Raw genomic sequence first — 22275 nt, forward strand, 5'->3', positions numbered from 1 at the left:
ATAAGAACTCTATTTCCGTGGCCAAGTTTACAAGGGAGGTTACCTCTCTGACCAGTACAATGTATCAATATGTGATAGAGAAAATCGTTGAGATTTTTCTTTATAACTTTATTTACTAGTAGTTTAGATATATTTTCCTCTGTGTGCAAACGATAGATTTCAGTTGTACTGTGATATTACGTATGGAGTTTCTTTTAAACAACAGCTAGACAAAACACACACAGCGTCATCTCGATTGGGAGGAATGTATACTTTAATAGTATTCAATCATTGAGTACTATACTTACAAGTATTCATTTTGTTCTATTGCATATGATTGACTATAATAATCTTATGTATTTGATATGGATAGCAGGAGGAAGAATGCAATATATCATTAAAAAAAAAAAACCCAAAAAAGTATACTCCTCCCTGAGAGTGTGATGGGGTATTGGGCAAGATGATTTCACATCTTTCTTTGTTTTCGACATTTTGTTCGAAAAAAAGAAAGAGAGTATAATCATGTCGGCCAATGTGAGATTCTTTTTTTTTTTGTATATAAATTGCATGAAATGATTGATGAAGAGAGAGTTTTCTTGGATTTTGTTTAGATATATGATGTAATCTTATTTCATGTACAATGTATTGTGAATGTATGGCAGGAGGAGTAAAACACGGTATATTGCTCAGGTTAGTGATATATATTGCTCAGGTTAGTGATATATTTTTACGGGCCTGAATATACTAATATAAACAAAGAAGTATTTTGGTGTGGAATATCCGGAAACCTTTCTTATAATAGTGACCATAGTCGTGCCGCAAATAAAGATAACTTGATTGATATATATATACTGCCCGAGCCTGGCGGAAACACACGACCTAATGAATATATTACAAAAATGTATATGAAGAGTTTGTTTGCAAAAACCGATAAGTCCATATTTGCCAAATGGAGATATTAGCGATTGAAGGTCAAGAAAAATAAAGAGAATAACAAGAAAATTTTTGCTTCTTTCAAAAATGTACCTTCATATGTAGTGACCAATATATTATTTAAAAGGGGTTTTTTTTTGGTACTTTATGACAGAGACCGTATACTTCAAAATCTTCAAAAATGGACTTATTAGTTTTTGCGAACAAACTCTTCATTGTATGCTGCAGGGTCTATATCAATGTTAACAGTTATGAGACCTGATGCGCTCTGTTACGGTTTCTCTCTCTCTCTCTCTCTCTCTCTCTTTGCATGAACTTAGCCTTGCATGGTTTCCTTGCCTCCCAAGAAAAAAAAAAAGGAAAAAAAGAAACCGTTCCCATATCGAACATGCGTATATATGGTGTTACAGACAAATTCAATCACTACATTTAATGTATACCTTATATAGTGTAGCATAATATTTATACCAATATATTGTGTAATATTTGGCCTATATTACTTAAGTAAGCCTTCTACTTTGTTCTTCATTACGCATGGATTGTGCTGTGAATTGTTTGAATTGCTTTTGCTTAATACCAAAATCATTTTCCTTCTCTGAATTCAATTTCAAATCCAATTTCAAATCAAATAATAGATCGGACGTTTGTTTCCTTCAATAACATACCATAAAATCAATGACAAGTTGTAAGCCTATACATTGATGGGGGCGCGTCAACAAAAAGCACAGCGAGCAAAGCAGACACACGGGCAATAAAAGCAATAAAAGTATACGTGTAGTGCAGATAAACAACAACGCAATTACAAAAGCAAACACACTGCAAAAAACAAACTGTGCAGGATTAACTATATTGGGAAACACAATTTTGGGCCATACCAATTATAAAAACCGGATTTTCATCGTATTACAGTTAGGTGCCCATCAAGTATCAGTTGAGTGAACCACCTGTTGTTAAAGACCTCTACTATGTAAAAGATTTTATAATCATTGACATATATATATATATATATATATATATATATATATATATACAGGGCTCGACACTAACGGTGGCCCGGTGGCCCGGGGCCACCAAAAATGAAAGTCGGGCCACCAAATTTCAAAAAAGGGCAAATTTGGTGGCCCGCCTCGGGCCACCAAATTTTTTTGAAAAGTATGTCAATAAATTCGTAACTTTTTGCGCCAGAAATTAGCAGTTAAATTTGTTCAAAGGATGGATGAAAAGGACTGAATGAATGCCTGAGAGTGAGTGTTGCAAGTTTGTTGAAGTTTATTTATAAGTACTCTTTAAAAAAAAAATCGAGTGAAAATATTCACTCTTAAAAGAGTGAATACAAAAAAGAGTGAATTTCGAGTGAAATTGGAGTGAATTTTGAGTGAAAATGTTCATTTTCACTCATTTTGGAGTGACGTCAGGGATCACTCCAAAATCTTCGAGTGATCCCTGACGTCACTCCAAAATGAGTGAAAATGTGCATTTTCACTCAAAATTCACTCCAATTTCACTCGAAATTCACTCTTTTTTGTATTCACTCTTTTTAGAGTGAAAATTTTCACTCGATTTTTTTTAGAGAGTAGATATGTCCAACTTCTAATTCCTACTATCATAAATCTTAAATATTTGACTCATTAAAAAAAAAGGACTTTTAATGTTTTTTTTTTTTTTCGGGACACCAAGTTTTTCTCTCGGGCCACCAAAAATTTGAAATTTAGGATTTTGGTGGCCCCATCGGGCCACCAAACAAAAAAGTTAGTGTCGAGCCATGATATATATATATATATATATATATATATATATATATATATATATATATATATTGTGTGTGTGTATAATATGAAGAGTTTGTTTGCAAAAACCGAGAAGTCCGTATTTGCCAAATGGAGATATTTGCGATTAAAGGTCAAGAAAAATAAAAAGTAAATTTTTGCTTCTTTTGACCATAACTTCAAAAATGTACCTTTATATGTGGTGACCAATATATCATTTAAAAGGTATTGTTTTGTACTTTATGACAGAGACTGTACTTCAAAATCTTCAAAAATGGACTAATCGGTTTTTGCGAACAAACATTTCATATTATGTGTGTATGACTATCTATTAATTTATTCAACAGTTTGGGGTTGGGGGTATTGACAATATTATGTAGGCCTGTACATGTAATTTGCTATGACAATTGTTTTTTTCATGTCTAGAAGTAATTGTTTCATTCTTTTTCAGATGCCTGATAACCTGTAGACTAGACCTGCATGCATTATGTTGTCCGATTCATTTGTCTCTGAAACAAAGTGTTTTGCGGTTTGTTTAGTTGTGTGCTTGACTAATTTGTTTGTTTTGTGCAATTACGCAGTTCTTTACTGGTAAAGTAGCCATTATTTTTGTAAAAAGTAAAGTGCGCCAGCTGTCGGTTAGCGCGTTAAACAAAAATCCCTCAAGAGTCGTAGTCTATCACATCGAATCACATGCGAGTTGGCGAGGTATAAAGAAGCTACGCTAAAACCTGTAACCCCGAACGTGGATATAGATGCGACTGACGCGTTGTCTCCTACAAATCAAGCCAGGCCCAACATTAACAAGCAAGCAAGATGTCAAGTTACGTTGGTGCAAGAATTAAGTTAAAAACAAAGGAGGGAATTTATGAAGGGACCTTGCATTCTATGGATGCAGTTTCAAAGAAACTTTCCCTCGAGAAAGGTAAGTGTGAGTCTATTTGAGCATGATGAGCTATGAGTATGTTGCTAGCTAGCACACAGCCCTGTCGCTGAACACAAGTGTCGTGCTGGCGCACGAGCACGGGGACTGGTCGGGCTAGTTGCTAGCATGTAAAGTAGTGGGTACAGTACCTATAATCGATAATGGTTTCACCCCGTTTTAGCTTTTCACCTCGGTCCCAAATCATTGTTAATTATGTTGTGCAATACGTTGTAAGCTACGTGACAATATGAAGTGAAAAATTCATATAAACATAGAGGTCTATTATTGAAAAACTCTCTGATTGTGGTCAGTACTTGAGTAGGTTTCCGGCTTTATTTCGTTTCTCATTTGCTTAACCAGAGTGTACTGTAGTGTAGTCTGTAGTGTAAAACCAGAAATAGACGGAGTGGACATTCCGATTCGATATGTTCTATTAGCACATGATTTTTTTATTTTTGCGAATTGGAGCTGAGGGCCTTTTTTCCCCCCGCAAATTGTTACTGGCATTCGATACAGACATAACATACCTTGCCTTTAAGTGTAGGCCTAGCCCTAGATAAGAACTTTTGTGTACATTTTAGTTTCACGAATCTTGGCTCCTTATTATGAAACTCATGAAAATTTCAGATTTTTTAGTATTAGTAGAAACCCTAGGTATTATTTAATTTTACTTTCTTTCACTGACTTCAGACTCTACAGACTGCACTTTACTGGCTTGCTTATTAATGGTTGGGACTGTAATTACAATGCTAACCCTACTGTAGTGCTGGTTTGCAATGTCAAGCAGTATGGGATAATTGATGGGACTATAATCGACTACTTGACAAATGTAGCCCACTTTGGCAAAAACAAGTGTTAATAGAAAGCGAACTGTTTTCATCATTAGACATGATAAGCAGGAAAGTCTATTATTATGCTCAATTTCTAATTTCTGTAATCATGGATATTGTATGGACGTACATGTACTACAAATTTTGACAGCGTTGGCAGGCTTCTTTTCAAATTGCTCTTAAATTACATGTACATTGTATATTGTATGTCATGCTTTCTTTAAAGGTCCTGTTTACCTTTGGGAGCAGTGATTTAAAAAATGTTTTAGATATCACATTTGATGCATATGTGTAGGTCTGTTATATATCACAAAACATCCTACCATGTAAAATTTTTGCAATAAAGCCTGAAATTTAAGGAGATATAGCAGTATCTTTCTCAATAAAACCGTAACTGTAGACGGATTAGTCTGGAAACATTTTTATCATAACTATTGTTCACAATTTGTGTATTTAACAATAAAAGCATCAATTATATACAGATTTAAATTTTTACAGTGGTTGTTGCTATCCCTAACTCACATTTTAGGACTAATTTAATGCTCTAATGCTGGGTTTTTTGTTTCATCTGCAAATGGTAAATTATGCCTATGATATGATATTTTGGAGGTTCCTCTACAAACAGTTGTATCTATTCTGATATACATTTATTAATACACTTCAATTGCTGTTTATGATATGATCTTTCTTTACTTCAGCGAGAGCACTGCCGTCTGGTCAAAGATTTCTTGGATTGCTAAATTTCTATGGCCAAGAGATAGAAGATTGTGAGTATCAAAACAATTCTGCAATGATTACTTGCTAAAAAATGATCACTCAGACTGCAAGCTACTCTCATGCTAACCTGATGGGATGAAAGGGAAAGGGTGTTTATTGTGTGCCATTTCAGATTAAAGAAAAGAAATAACAAGTGGAATATGCTAATAGAATAGATGCAGCTGTACACAGCAAAGCAAGAAGATGACATTTTATTTTTGCTCTCTCTGCATGTCTGTCTGTTCTTCCATCTCTTCTTTTTCTTACTCTTGCAACTAAACTATGGCATTTAAATGACAAGGTCAGGGATTTTCACTATCAGTTTGCATGTGGCAAATTCAAAATGTGTTCTTTCAAAACATCTGTTAAACAGAGAAGAGAACCAATAAGAACACAGAAATAAATAAAGAAAAAAATCTTGATGTGTACAGTGGTATTTAGTCTGCTATGTAATGGCCATTAAGGCTTGCTATTATATCGTAGGAAGTTTATTGTCCAGTATCACATTCAGTGAAGAAACTCATACAGTTGAACCTCTCGTATCCGGACAAGTCGGACCGGGGCTCATCCGGATAAGGGATTTGGCCGGATATGGGAGACTCAATGCTTTATACATGTACATATACATACACATGTACTGATGTAGCCCATTGTAGTACCACATGTAGTAATGGGTATACTGCAACCTTTTCATTGTTACACTCAGTAACAGACCCCAAAATAGAGGTTCGTGTTTGCAAGAATGAAATCATTTTCTTTTATAAATTCTTGGGATGATTTACTTAAATAATTATTAAGAAATGTATCAAGTATATGTAATTCATGTGTGTTTGTGTAGGAGTTCTCAAGGAGTTGGGAGTCCCCCTTTCCTACCGTAATTATTTAAAAAAAAATCACGGCGAGATTGCATCCGTATAATAGAGAGATCCGGATAAAGGGAGGCCGGATAAGGGAGGTCCAACTGTACTTGTATCTATCACAGGAAATATGTTTTTACTGTTGTTTATGTTTGTTTGTGTGGATATGTTGTCTTGTCTTGAGTTCCTGTACAAACCATGACACTTTTATTTTGTTTTCCTTCTCCCTTAAAATTTTCAGTGGAGGTGATAGAAGAAAGTCTGACAGCTTCAGAACCTCCAGTTGAGGCAGCTCCCAGACAACCAGAATTTGAAATTGATGGCCAACATTCACCAGAAATATTTGATGATTATGCTACTCAGGTAAAGCAAAGAAAGTCTGCATGTAGTTCATGCGTTGCATTGTAAACAATTTAGATTTATGTACAGGCATTTCTATAAACATAAATAATGAAAATATCCTTAGACTTGTAATGACAACTTAAGCAACTTTTGTATGTGCAATGTATCACTGAAACTGTCATCCTGACAGTGTGTTCAATATTGATGTAGTATAATAGCATTTAGTCAGCTTGGATGAAGGTACACAAAGAAGTTATACATCTTCTGTTTCATTTTCTTTTCCAGAATGATGTCTGTGACAAATTTCCCATTAAAAGATGAGATTCTGTAGAAGGAGGCTGAGTGCAGATCAGCTTTAGTAAAAGCATTGAGTAGAAGAAAGCACTCTGTTATGATGCTTCTGGGCTGCTGATGATGATAAGTCAGGGCCAGAAAGTTTATGTTGCATGCTAAAAGTGGAAACTACAAGCTTTCCATGGATCTTAAGTACTTCTCTTGTACTTAACATGGACGTCTGTTATTTCTATTTTAAAAAGTTTTCATCAAATTTCAGTTTGACAGCAAAGACAGAAAATGTTTGGATGCCAATGATAGTGTGATTATGAAAAGCCACATGTAACTCAATTAGCATACAAGAGACACAAAAGAAGAAACAGTACATGTACCAGTGGCGGATCCAGGGGGACCTGCGCCCCCTTTATATTTTGTTAAAACAAAAGAATTTAAAAAAAAAATGGGTGGGGGGGGGGGGGGAGTGTGTGCGCCCCCTTTAATTTTGTAAAGGCACCCCCTCTTTATGGAATTCCTGGATCCACCCCTGTGTACATTAGCATGGTGTCAGTGCTTATTGCTCAATGGGTATTGTGCATTGCAGGCTGAGCCACCAAGGAATGAATGGGATGTTGACCTGCAGCCAATGTACAGCCAAGAAGTGACCGTCCCTTTTGCTGGTGGTCCATCAGTAAGGTAAAGCTCTGCTCTTTGCATTACAACCGCTTGGGTTCTTGTATTTCAAGGATGTCTTTACCTGCAGGTAATAAGTACCTAGATGTCATACCAGGAATAGTGCTCTAATACCATCAACTTACACCCAATACTTCACCATTCTAAAGTAATAGACATACATCATTACATCAACAGAAGTCAAAGTTACTCATATGCAATCTGTTTTCCTGTGTCCTTGTAGATATGTGTGTTAAATGTGTTACTTACCCAATGCTGATTTTATGTGTGTGCAATATGAATCAGCAACAATACATGAAAATTATGATTGGTATGACAATAATCCATAGATGGCAGTGATTTTACATTGTATTGTCTGATAACATGACAAATTAAGAATTGATATTAGTGTCCATATATTAAATTGATTGTACTATAATCTGCTTTAAAATACCAGTGCAGTGTGTATAAAGCCATCTACATTCATTCAGGATCATGGTGATTACATCACAGCCATATAATAAATCCTTTGTTTGTTTGTTTGTTTTTTTCAGTCAACAGGTCAATGCCACAGCTGATATTCCTGAAGGGATTTGCAATGGGGTTGAAAATGTGGAACTTGGTGAAAAATATGCCACCCTGGAGACAAAATCTGGTAATCAAACATTGAGATCACCACCAATTAAATCCCAAGGTATGAAGCTTGTAGTAAGGGGGTGTTTGTATTGATTTTTTTTTCTCTTACCAATGAACTCTTTCCTAATTTATAATTCAGTTGCTTAGACTCTGAAACTGCTTCATGCATGTGTGCACTGTAACATTAATGTGAATATATCATATTCATTTGAAGATTGGATGCAAAATTCAGTCAAGCAAAAACAGTGCAGAAAGTCAAAAGGGAGTGCCCATTCTTAACTAAGTATATAATATTTGTCTGGAAAAAAAAGTGTTGTTGTTTGTGAGTACAGTCAAACACAACTTTATAACTTCTTGGATCAACTAGGATCAATATCAACATGTGTTCCTCTCTGAGCTGTATTGCATACTTCAAATGTTGCATTTGTTTATCTTAAATGTAATATGTACTCTATGAACTCGGTTTCTCTTAGTTGAATTGTGTACACATATTCCACCATGGTTCTCCCTTCTTTCATCTTTCTTGTAAGAATGTGCATTGATCTTAATCATTTCCTTATGTCTTGTCATCTTTGAAGTTGTCACTGTTTAAATAACCAGTTATTGATGCTCTTAATTTGTATTTCTCAAAGTATCTTGCAAACATATGCTATCATCATCAATGATTCATCATCTCTTTAACAATTTATCATAGTTTCATAAAGAATTCAGTGTTAATGCGAAATCTTGCATGGATGTAGAGTATCAATTTATGAATTTCTGTGTATGTTTATATTTGTTAATTCATTTATTCATCCATTCGTTCATTCGTTCGTTCGTTCGTTCGTTCATTCATTCATTCATTCATTCATTCATTCATTCACATTTCTATTATCTGTGTATTTGCAGATCTCCAAAGAGGAAAAGGCCAGTCGTTCACTCTAATTAATAAGATTGACAACCTGTATGCCCTTGCAGTAAGTGTAATTTGCTTGATCTACTAGCATTATTTGTGTTGACTTTTGTGAATTAAATGATGCTTCACATATAGCTTCTTCCCCTCCATATCTACTTTATTATATCTACTATATTATTTTCAAATTAGTCTTCATCAATGAAGATATTATAGTATTTTTGACACGCGTATCATTTAAGCACCCATTAATTAACTTTCCAATCCATTTTATCAAGGGTTTCTAATTGTGCCAGAAGAGCCTTTTCTTTTTTAATTCTCTATTTTCAGAGTATGCAGGTCATTTGTAGAAATGGAGTTCTTGGGAAGATAGATTATGACAGTGAATTGATTTATAGAAACACACTCTTCTCGAGTCCTTGTCAAGTTTACATGCATCCATTCAAGTATCAACTTCTCTATTTTATGGACAAAATTATATTTTTCGTACAATTCTGTCTGAAAATGACATATTTGAAACACTGTCTGATCATAATCACCCTTGTGTCTTGACAATGATATCGTAATATTGCCAGACCCTCTTGTGGAGCAGGCTACCTTTGCAACAACAAAAAACAGAAAGATAGCATACATGAGATTTCATTCATAAGTATTGTTGTGTTATTTTATTCTATCTAGGTAGGAGACATGGACCGACAGGCAGCCATTGGGCTGGCTTTGAAAGGAGTCCAAATTGGGCGGAGAGGGAAGCTCTCTCTGATTCTGGTAACAAACTCCATTTATTTCCTCTAAACCACAGAATTTCTATTTTGTTTGTGTTTGTGTGTGTGTGTGGGGGGGGGGGGGGGATGGGGAGTAATGGAGGATCAACAATGACTGATACAAGTTATTCCTTAAAGACATGAATTTCATCATCACAGATCTAATTCATAACTATGACTTACTTTCAAATAACAAGAATTTGAATTTGTATTTCCATCCTATTTGTCTACCTTCTATGTCTTTAGAATTGTTTCATCTTAGTGAACAAACTTCTGTCATTTGTGTTTTACTTTTTTATACCCCCGCCAAACGAAGTTTGAAGGGGTATATAGGAATCAGCGGACGGTCGGGCGGTCGGGCGGTTGGGCGGTCGGTTGGGCGGTTGGGCGGTCGGGCGGTCGGTCGGGCGGTCGGGCGGTCGGGCGGTCGGTCCGTTGCAAATCTTGCGTCGCGAACTACTTCCTCAGTTTTCAACCGATTCCCATAAAACTTGGCACAGATGTGTGCCTTGGGTTGTAGATGTGCAAGACGTATTTTTTGACAGTACCCAAAAGTACGTTGCCATGTTAACGGCTATTATGGGCAAAAATGAGTACAAATCTTGCGTCGCGAACTCCTCCCACAGTTTTAGATCAATTTTTATGAAATTAGGTACAGATGTTCATCTGAATATGTTAATGTGCAAGACACATATTTCCGCAGTGGCAAAAAGTGCGTTGCCATGGTAATGGCATGTTATTGGTAAAATATAGGGCAAAATGCTTCATGGCAAAACTGCTTCATCAGTGTTCTTCCAATCCTTATGGAATTCATATTGAATGTTTGTCTTAGGATATAGGTCAGCATGACACATTTCTTGACAGTGACAAAAAGTATGTTGCCATGGTAACAGCTCACATATTATGAGCCAAAATGATGGAAAATTTTGTGTTGCAAACTACTTCCTCAGTTTTTGCCCAATTTCCATGAAACTTGGTACAGATGTGTGCCTTTGGTTGTAGATGTGCAAGACGCATTTTTCGACAGTACCCGAAAGTACGTTGCCATGGTAACGGCATATTAATGGCAGAAGATCAAGGAAAGATCTTGCGGATTTAACTACTTCCTCAGTTTTTTGACCAAAGCTTATGAAATGTTGTTTTGACCAAAGCTTATGAAATGTTGTTTTGACCAAAGCTTATGAAATGTTGTTTGGCGGGGGTATAACCAGTCGCTGTAGCGACATTTCTAGTTTTTAATGGTGTGGACATCCATATGTAAGTGTAGAAACCCTGTTAATAAAAGCCATACTTAATCAAATGTCTCCAATCAACAATACATTTTTCAGCACACAAATGTTATTGATAATTATGGATATGAAGAAATTTTGGTGTAGCAATGCAGACATTCATAGGCCAGCTATAATGTTGTTATGTCATAATTCACCATGATGATTTTGGCATCAACATTCCGGTTACTTTTTATTACATCACTTTTGCTCTTGTTAGTCTTTTATTTAGATATCTAATATTTGTTTATATATATATATATATGTATTTGTAAACCACGAATAAGATGTACATTTTCCATATTTTACATATTACAATGTTACTGTATGTCCCTCCTTTTTGTTATTGTTCTTGGAGTAATTGCCAATTTCTGTTAACTCCTAGGTCCAGTGCGGGGAGACAGTCTATATGTTTGATGCCCTTGCTCTTGGCCCCGCTCTCTTCACCCAAAGCTTCATAGACATCCTGGAAGCAACACATATCACAAAAGTAAGATTTTATTAAATTTTTGTGGCCCTACCTGTGGCAAATTGGGGACACTACTCAACATTATGGTGACTGTCAAAGAACTATAAGGATATTGGCAGTGGAGCTTCAACTTAACACTCCTTGTTGCATCATATTGTATTGATGAATATGTGGGTAAACATCAAAATTAAGGGCTAGAATTTTAGAAAAAAAATAAAGACAATATTTCATGGCATGACATTGTAAAGCAAATTCAAGACCTTAGAAATAGCCCTGAACAACTAAAAAGAAGAAAAGTAAAAAAGCAATCAAGCAAACAAACAAATAAACAACAAAAATCACTCTTGTACACTTAGCTCTAAATCAAGCATCAGGAAAATCTGGCATGAGTGAAATTCAAGGCAATTTTGGTTTCTACTTCATTTCAAAGAGTGTGCTTACATATCTTATGAAATGTGACAGAATTGCATGTGAACCCCAGGTATTTGAAGTGCTAGCATGCATAACCTAATTCACAAAAGCTCACAAAAGCTTGCAAAAGAACCACCCCAGCAGAAAAAAAAAGTACAATAGCTCAGGGAATGCATCAAATTTCTCTTTATTCCAGGGTAACATGTTACAAAGCAGTCACCAGGGTGTAGCTTAACCCATTCCTTACGGGAACCTGGTATACCAGGTTCTGGTGGGGGCAACTGATATACAGGAACCTGGTATACAAGGTTCCCAAGATGAAGACAAGAGTGCCTGCATTTGTGACCTAAAGTCATGTTTATTTGTGTTATACTGCCAAGAAAATGGGTTTGATAAAAAGATCAGAGTTTATTCTACCAGCACCTGTTCTCTTTCTGTGGGAAAACTGCGTAAATCACAGTATTATTTACCTTTTTCCAATTTAGTTTGCACAATTGTTCTGCTATAAAACTCTTATGAACATACACAGCAATCAAGGCTGATCTGAGTAGATTTTTGCGTTCGCTGACCTCATTCAGGTGCCTGGTATTGTGTAGAACAAAAGAGATTGTGAGCCCATCAGGGCACACTCTATTCATCCCTGGCCCTGCACCAGATCGATACTCTCATTGTTCGATGGTCCATGTACATTGTACTTGACCATGGAAAGGGGATACATATACCGCTTGACTGCTTTTGCACAGGTGGATTATCAACCTGTCCCTTCCCTGTTGAAGGGCAAAAGAGTCTCGTTTGGGGGCATTAACAGCCTTGGAGAATTGCAGGAGGCACTGGTTAAGAACTCAGAGATTTTCTCACAAACCAAGCTACACTGACCATTCAAGACAGGATAGGTGTTTTGTTCCATTGTCAAGTGTACAAACATAAACTTCCTGCCCTGTTTTTGAATGAGTAGGGAAGGGTAAGGATTACTGCCAACAAAGGCCTAAGAAATGCTCCGGCCTTTTCAATGAATAGGGAAGGGTGAGAATGTATACAATGTTCTTGAAGTAGAGTAGACCTACAACGGGAAATAAGGTGAACTGCACATGTGGTACAGGCGTGGAGGGAAAATACAGGAATGACAAATGTACAGTATAGTGCTACATGACATGTAAGTGTGGATAATAAATACTATACTGAAGGGGGAAGTCCACCCTGAAAATTACTGTGTTTGAATAGAAATAGAAGAATTAGAGGAACAAAACTTATATTTTGAGCAAAGTCTGGTCAACACTGATCAAAAGTTCTGATTTTTTGAAGTTTTGATCCATCAAATACAAATTTGCAATTTCGTGATGTCATACACGAGCTCACCCCCTATTTTCTCTGTACTGTAAATGATGAAGTTTTCATTTTTCCAGTCAACTTAATTTCCAGTTGTAGATGCACCCCATATACAACCATTGTAAATTTTATTTTATGCAACCTCTGCATGAAAAAATAAATTCCTTCATTAATAATGAAAAGAGAAGAGATTTTATGGAATTTGATGCACAAGGCAAATGGATGGTGGGATTGCCTGCTACATCAAAGTGTCATCAATTTCTCTTTGATTGGCCACACCTTCAGAATTTCATAACTTTCTTGAAATTCAGAATTATCAGAATTTGGTCAAACTTTCACTATCCCCTTTTGTTTCTGGTTCTTTCCAATCAAACTTATTTTTCTGGGGAGGACTTTTCCTGTAATTACTATCCATGACACATGAAATAGGATGAATATGATTTACATAATGAATTCATCACAACTAATGTGTAGCATTCCTGCAGATGTAAATTCAAAACAGATTGAAGCAATGTCCAAGTGTGTTTTCTTTGTGTCTACATCTTAAATGAACTCTGGAAGCTGAATGAAAGTGTTTTGTACTGTAGACTGATGTACAATAATCACATGTGTCTATGTGTGACCTATGTGTCTTTTCTCACAGGTCATCCACGATAGCAGGTTTGTCTCCGACTTCCTGTATCACCAGTACGGCATTCTGCTCAACTCTGTTTTTGACACACAGGTAAAATGCAACGTTTTTTTATTTCTTTCATATTTGCTGTGTCAGGTCATATGAAAGACTTCCATCCTACCATTCCGTATTTACAGATATACATCAGTTGGGATACTCATATTGTTTGATATTTTATCCACATATCCTCTTGTCTCATCAGCATATCGTTAACTTAGTACTGTCACATGGGGGAAAATACACTTGCAGATTCATCAACGTAGTGTTTGGCATGCAGTGCAGTCTTGCACATAGACATGAATATGTGGGAGTTCCATACACATGTAAGTTTGATTATGTTATCTGTGTTAATTTGTGTGTAAGCACATAATGACAAGCCCCATAGAGATTATTTTTCTTTCAATATCATTCCTTGCAACCTAGAGCCAGTGGAGAGACAAAAACAATATTACTTAGGTAATATCCTCTCCTCCCCCCCCCCAAAAAAAAAAAAGATGCCTAGAGAAAATGTGTCTGTCTTCATTATTGCCATCTTCTTTTCTTCTACCCCTTGTCTCTCCCCTGCCCCTCCACCTCCAACACTGTCTTTGATAACATCCATAGCCATCCATAAACGAATTATAGTCGTAGTACTGTTTGAATGTTTGTGAATCATGCATGTAATTATCCAAAACTTTAAGTGTATAAGTGGGTAAAATAAATAAGTCAGCTATTATCCAGTCAATCAATTACCGTATACACCACATATTGAGCAAGTCTATTTTTTTCATAAATCGGGACTTCCAGACAATTTCATGAGTGGTTAAATTTGCAGTTGTGGAGTACAGTGATGAATGGAGAAATGTTTGCATGCATATCACATTCATGTTGGAATCAGAGTTGATATCTGTGTGTGTTGTTGAATCCGTTTCAGAAGCACCTGATTCGTGAAATTTTCCAAAAATAAAAACCCTGCAAAATATATGGTGTTTTCAGTAATCATTCAATCAAGCACATCAATTAACGTGGCCCCACTGCTTCGTCTTGTCTGAATTTGCACAGGTTGGAGACATCCTGATACAGAGAAGGCAGAACATGGGACATTTCCCGACGAGGGTTAGGGGAACGACGCAGTGTATTCTGGAATACCTCGACGTGTCAATACAAGACATAGCCCTGCATTGCGAGGGCACTAGCCATATCTCAGTAAGTCTATTCTAATTGTCAGTATATTTATCTGTCTTACCAACCGAGATTCCAAACTACAGTCCTACATGTATGTGTGCAATAGAGTTTCTGTATATGAAACTCAATGGCATAATATTTACAGACAGGTATATGCCTCAACTCACTGTATGTATGTACCAGGTATTTTGCAAGTATGATATTTGTGTGAACCGGAAGTCGTAAAATAATCTCAAGTTTGAGTTAAATTATTTGTTGATAACCATGGCAAGAGGATAACAGATTAGTGGACTCACCAAATGAGCAGAAAAAATCCATGTCAAAGTGTATGGTGTGTACAGCAATTACATGGTGGGATGGGGGTAATATTGACATTCTTATGTGTTTGGTTAAAAATGATCATGTGATGTAGATTGGTGGTTGTGCATTTTTACTTGGGGCTCCTCGTAATGCGGCGGACCTGTAAACTCCTCTGTTTTCTGCAGGAAAACGAGGCGTCCTGGATGCAGCGCCCTCTACCATCCATTAATTGTCGGTGCGCTGTGCTGGATGTCGTTCACCTGCTCCCTCTGCACGCAGCCATCACGGAGGAGCTGATGGCAGAGTTCACCTGTGCCATTGACATCTACCTCTCTGTGGAGCGAGACCGGCTAGAGATGGATGCCAGACAGGTAGGTGGAAGCAGGGATGTTTTATAGATAGAGGGAGTAGAAACTAATTGCTCTCCTGTGATGTTGTGCTTGACACCACTGAGATGCACTCGACTGCAAGTGGTACCCTGGTGCTTTGACTAAGGAGCTCGTCAGTAATCAAGGACTAGCACTCTCACAGCAGAAAAGACCTTATCTGCTGCAGTTCGCTGTCTCTTTCAATGTGCTGGCAACATTGAATGTGTGTGCTTTGACTTTGGTACAGTGAACCAAATGCATTGTGTCAAAAAAGGAACTGATTTTCATTTCATACCTATGGCGCATTCTGAGAAGAACAGAAAAAGATCTGTATTGTTTCCTAAATTGTTCTTAAATTTCAGAATGTCATTCATTTTTTTCTTTCTTTTTTTTTGGGTGAAAATACAGTTTGTAATTTTATGAAATGTGAAACTTTTTCTTCCTTTCCAAATTTTGTCTTGGAGATAGAGCGATGCCAAGCATGGGATGAAAGTGTAGAGAAATGTTAAACATCCCATAATTGCAATGCTTCTGAACCCAATCATGTTTGTATTACTCTTTCTGTAATCACCTCTCTAGTCAGGTGTATTTTAAAATTCATGATCATTTTGGAATATGATATCTATGAACTTTCAAAGGTTCCTAGCTTTCAACTATTGGCTGTAGTCTAGCTATTTATTTGGGATTGTTATCAGTAAGCTTACATTGCTTCACTCACCTTGGTGTTGATCTTCACTTTCTAGTTATAGTATTACTGTAAAAGTGGATATTTTCACACAACAAATTGTTCGCGCTCGGCCGGGTGAGAAGAGTTTCGCTTGTTTTTAATTCCGCGGAATCAAGACATCAACTACTGGAACACATGACCAGCACAAATAATCGCATGCTTTTATTTTTGCATTAGTTTCTGGTTGCGCGAAATGCACGAAAATTTCAACACCGCAAAAATTTCCACTTTTACAGTAGGCCTATCTATGTGTGAGATGTTCACACATAGATATTACCACAGCCAGAAAATGAAGATCACCACCAATGTTAATGAAGCAAAGGACGTGCCATTTTCAAGCGTGTAGTTGATGGATTGTTGTGATCAATATTGATTGAAAAGAGCATATCAGTACAATTGCCCCCAGTTAAATTGTGGTTTGTTAATAGTTATAGGGTTAGAGTAAAGATTAGAGTAAAAGTAATAGGGTTAGGGTTAGAATTTTGGTTAGGGTCAGGATAAGGTTCACAGTTAGGATTAGGGTTAGGGTTACGGTCAGAGGAAGGGTCTGGGGTAATTGTCCAGGGGGTAATTTTCCTAGAACTGGAAAGAGATTCACATATTTAAACCAATTAATGATGAGCTGATTCTGCTATAACACACGTTTCCCATGGACTCCTGCCTTAGTATGCTCTGGACTAGTCTTCAATGGGTTAACTCTCCTTATTTCAGGTGCCAAAGAGGGCTGCACATGTGCCAAGAGAGCTCATTAATGGCCTCCATCAGAAGGTTTCTCAGCGGACTCCATCTAGTGTCAAAACCCCACCAGTAGGCTTGGCTCCACCTCCTCCTCGGTGGCCACAGGGAGGAGATGCTACCAGCGCAGGACCACCTCTCCAGAGTGCCCAGCAAGACGGGTTGCCTAGGAGCAGATCAAAGCCAAAGGAGCCCTCGTCAGCCCCCCAGCCCCGCCAAGGGGAAAATGCCGGTGGTCGGGGCCTGCCCAGGCAGTACGCTGCATCAAGGGACAAAGGTGCAGTACCAGTCCAGATGATTAGCCAAGGAATGATTGGTGAGTGGTCATTGCAATCCAATTCATTCTTCTTCTTTGTTTTTCTTTGATTTTAACAAAATCATACAAAAAGTTAATGTACAACAGGGATAAACATACATCGTTTGTCGGCAGTTCGAGCTGTTAAACATTTAAAAGAAAAAAAATAAAAACAAGTGCCCAACTTCGCTTCAAAGTGTTCTGTTATGGATTTTAAACAAATACAAGAAATAAGCTGATCAAAGGAATGTTCTACATTTTAAAATTTGCATCCATAGGTAAGTTGCTGCACTGTAGGTCTGTTTGTTTGATTGTTTGTTTGTTTCATTTATACATGGGTTAAAATACTTGCACTCAGCCTTTAGGCTGTTTTCAGGCAAGTCCATATGATACAAAGAAAAACATACAGTGGTACAATCAACGTATAAGATAATACAGTGGAAACTCGATATAACGAGATGGTTGTGACCGAGTCATTTTCCTCGTTATAGCCGATATCTCGTTATATCAGTAGGCATAAAAGAAGGCATAACATAAAGACATTAATTTGCCCATGTGGGACTACCCATCATATTTCAATAAATACTGATAACTTGATAGTGTGTGAGGGAATTACTCACCTTTATGGGTAAGAAGATGTTTTTCGCCAAGGAAATCCAATCAAGAATGTGTTTCTTATTAATTGTCGATGTTTGAATTTGTAAATTTATATAGCTTGCGGTTGTATCAAGATCGTCTGTGGATTGGTATGTGGTTATCGTATGGGTGTGTGTTGTGTGGACTGTGGAAAGCTTGAATATGGTCTGCACAATGCTGTGTGTGTATGTGACATATTCTGTATGTACATTATGACTGTGTGTGTGTGAAGATGGGGAATTCCCTACGTAGAAGGCCAATCACAGCATCAGATTGCTTCACACCTGCTTAACGTCATGATGGTGTCATGTATAGGCCTACATATGGCCGTCCCACCGCATTTTCTGTATGTATCAGTGTGCGCGCACACACACACTTACACGTACAACATGCAGTGCTAGCTGGAGTGCACTGAAGAAAATCAGGGGATGTGTGTACAAGACAGTTTTTGGCGCATCAAGCTTTACAATCTCGGAAGATGATAGCACAGGCGAAGTAAAGCTTTACCGAAGGCATTTTGCTTTACCTCGCTATAGCAGGTTTGATTGACTATGTTTTTCTTTGTTTGGAAGTTACAAAATTTATCTCGTTATAGCAGTTATTTCGTTATAGCCGATCTCGCTATAAGAGTAGCATTTTACATAGACTTGTGTGGAAAGAAATTTGGGACCGGGAAAATTTCCTCATTATAACCGGTATCTCGTTATAGCAGTGTTCGTTATACCGAGTTTCCCCTGTACTGTACATGCACAATCATTACAATAAAACAAAAAGATGAGAGAAAAAATAGAAAGATATATACACGACACTCTTTGGCAGAATCTAATACAAAAAACAGTAAATTGCAGAGAGAAAATATCTGGGGAAAGAAGGGAAATCAAAACAGAAATTATACTCCCAAAAAAAATCATAAATCAAGTAAGAAACGGAATTGATATCCTTCAGAAATTGTGCTAACCTGATACATGTTCTCTTGGCTTCCGATAATTGGTTGAATGATTGAGCTGCTATGTATGAATAGCGCAACTTTTACAGGAAATTGGTTTTTGGCTTTGGTAACAATACTTTAAATGCCGAGTTCCTGAGATTGTAATTAGATACTTTAATGTTAAGTTGATAGGTCAAAAAATCAGCTAGGAGGTTATTTAAGACTTTGTGTATCAATTCACATTTCATCAGCAGCAGTGTTGGACAAATATAAAAAGGGTTTGCTGTGAATTCTGAATCCTATATTGCACTCTGTACTCACTGGTACTCAGCATCTGATTTTTCTTCTGTTTGGGGTAGGTAGTGTAAGATATCTTTTGCCGGTGTACCATTTTTTTTCGCCCTGTCATGCTTTATGCACACATTTTTCAAGGTCTAAACAAGCCCAATATTGATGAGAAATATCTGACTTTTCAATATTGTTTTACAGTCGTTGTAGGCACAGGAGAAGCATTCTTGGTAGTTTCACCTGGCATTCTCTGCATCACATCAAAGCACACAAAAATAAAGATACAAAGCCTAAAGGGAATATCATGTGGTTACCATCACCAATTATATTTCGTGCCATATGCAGTGATGGTACCATTCAATGTGTAATGTGTGAGTTCCAATCATACAGAATTATTGTTTATTGACTTCTTGCCACACAGCAAAGCCAGTGAGGACCTTGCCACCACAACCACCATTGATGCAAACAGGAGACTCCTGTCTGACAGGAAATGATGGGGAAGGGGAGGAGGATGAGGAGGTGCTGAGCGACAGCTCGGAGGGATCCGACGACAACGTCTTTGACACCACTGATCAGCACATGTGGCAACACAGGTATGCTCTGGCTCCTGCAGCAAGGACAATCTGTGATGCCTCACCCAAATCCAGGAGTCCCTTACCCCATCAGACTGTTCACTCCTCTCAGGAGTCCTCTACAAGTGATGTCTCAAAGGAGACTCGTAGTCCCTTCAGAAGCAGTCCAAAACCATCCAAAGTCCAGGGTGTCATGCATGGACCAAGGGGCAATATAAAGACCAGGATTTCTCCTTCACAATCTGCTGAGGCAGCGTCTACTAGTAAACCTCGAGGGCACAACAGCTCCAGAGAACAAGGTCCGGAAGGGGTTGCCTACAGTTCTGATGATTTGCATGGAACTGGGAGTAACTCTGTGAATTTGCGCAATGACACTGGGTCTCAGCTCGCTTCATGTGGGAACAAGGCAAACACTGCAGAGAGTGGGACCAAGGAGCAGTCAAAGCTGAAACAACAGGATTGTAGCGATAAAAACCTTGGACATGCAGCACAGGAGGTGAGTTCGTCTCGCAGCTCCTATGCTGACATCGCCTCAGGAAGGAAGAAATCGGTGGAGGAGGAAAAACTTGACACGAAAAGAACACTCAGGGCCATTGGGAAGGCCTTGGCATCAGGGAGGAAGTTTGCATGGGAGACAAACAGCAATGACAGGGAGGAAGAGGATGACTTCGACACTGATGATAGCACAACCACTGGAAGTGGGGGGCTGGGCAGTCCCATGCAAGGAACAGGAGGCAAAGGTATGGTCTTTGCCTATTGCAGTACTGACTTGTGACACACTAATTAATGCTTTACATGTCACGGTTACCGCAGCTGGTAATATTACTCCAGACTGATGTAGGATGTGCATTCGTTCACACCACTTTAGCCAATATGAACAAACCTTCGGGTCTAGCTTTGGTCAGAGAAAATCTGAGATGATCATGTTTTCCTGCCTTTGAAGAAAAGATAGAACCAGAATAGCAGCAAACTGATTGATCTTTTTTTTTTTTTTTGGCTAATTTTGGAAGCATATGTTGCACAATTGATACTATGATGTTGGTAATTATTCTATCTTTCATGCTAACACAACACTTATATTGACAACTATTTCACAGTAAAACTATCATTCATGCTGGTGAACGAGTATATTTGTGAGGCGTATGGTAATATAGAAGCAATTAAGATTATGTTGGCACTATATGCTTAATATATGGTGCACAAAATAGTCATTGTATGGCATCATGATTACAGTGATGAATCAGGAGTAATGCAAACAATGAACAGCCACATTCCATTATTAATCCAAAATGTTGTACATGCTGTCATGAATTATAACAAAAACTTCTGTTTGAGAAGGATATTTGGTATCATCCTGTGGTACTTCCGTACTTTGCATTTCGACAGCTGGGGACAGGAAAAGTGACAGAAGCACTCCAGCAAGGGGTTTAGACAACTTATCTCCCAGCCCCTCCAGAACAATGGGGCGTGGACGAGCATCCATCATCAGTGACTACTCACCCACCGTAATGGCCAGACCCTCGCAGGTGAGCCGGCAATTCATCTGCGCTACTCTATTCTGTACAATGTGCTGCTACATAAAGCTGCAAAATTATCAGTGCAGGAGAATCCTGTTATCTAATGAGGACGTACACACCACAACTTTGATGATATCGACTTTCTCGCTACATGTATCGACTTTCTCGCTACATCAGGGTATAAAAGTAAAGAAGTATAAAGACTGGGACCTGTGAAATTACCTTGTTGTATTAAGGATTCACTGTGCTATAACATTCTGCTGATTCTCCTGCTACTGTATCTTTTGTTTGCTAATGACAGAGGATCCTAATAATGGGGACCTATAAACCTTAAAAAACTATGACAACTACCTTGTGATGTCAGGTGTATCTCTAAATCAGTGTACAAAGTCAAAGAAATCTGAAGAGCTGGGACAAGAAATCACATTGTCTCCAGAGGGTTTTGTTATATCTGAACTCTTTACATGGAGGTTCCACTGTACTTCATAATGCTCTATACTTCATAGTGTTAGAGGCTTTGTGCTTTGGAGTCTTCTAGGCATACATGTATGAGTAGTTTCTTATTGCTGTGATATGTATAAGGATTTATTGATGGCATAAGGATTTTATATAAGGAGAAATGATAACATTGGTGTAATTCTGATATTTTTCACAGCTCCAACAAAGAGCCAACGGATTCACTGGATACGGGCGAGGCCACACGGTGCGGATAGATTTCCCCAGCGCTGAGGAGATGGAATCTGCTCCGGATCGTGTTCCTATTCCGGCTGGCAGCACCTTCCTTTCACAGAGGGCCATTTGATCCATCAAGTCATTCCCCTCACAAACCATGTGTATGTTTTTTTTTAAGCCCATTGCAGACGAGTCCCCGAGTATACTCGGGCAGGTGTCTATGGGAAATGGGTGTTGTAGCAAAATCAGCCCATCCTCAACGGGTTAACTGATACCTCAACTGAAATACCCAGCATATCTGAACAAG

General features: G+C 37.9%; 1 protein-coding gene across 1 annotated transcript; it reads left to right on the forward strand.

Moving 5' to 3' along the window:
- The first annotated feature begins 3494 nt into the window (after window positions 1-3494).
- Window positions 3495-22098, forward strand: LOC139722271 (uncharacterized). Its single transcript, XM_071633580.1, has 15 exons — window positions 3495-3603; window positions 5132-5200; window positions 6288-6409; window positions 7263-7354; window positions 7885-8024; window positions 8855-8922; window positions 9537-9623; window positions 11273-11377; window positions 13737-13817; window positions 14808-14951; window positions 15416-15601; window positions 17037-17376; window positions 19629-20519; window positions 21166-21305; window positions 21952-22098. The coding sequence occupies exons 1-15, from the start codon at window positions 3495-3497 to the stop codon at window positions 22096-22098; spliced, it is 2721 nt and encodes a 906-aa protein (XP_071489681.1).
- Window positions 22099-22275: the final 177 nt, after the last annotated feature.

The sequence above is a fragment of the Diadema antillarum genome, unplaced genomic scaffold (assembly GCF_040938485.1).
Source record: "Diadema antillarum isolate AM-2024a unplaced genomic scaffold, OU_Dant_1.0 scf00000162, whole genome shotgun sequence".
Classification (NCBI taxonomy): domain Eukaryota; kingdom Metazoa; phylum Echinodermata; class Echinoidea; order Diadematoida; family Diadematidae; genus Diadema; species Diadema antillarum.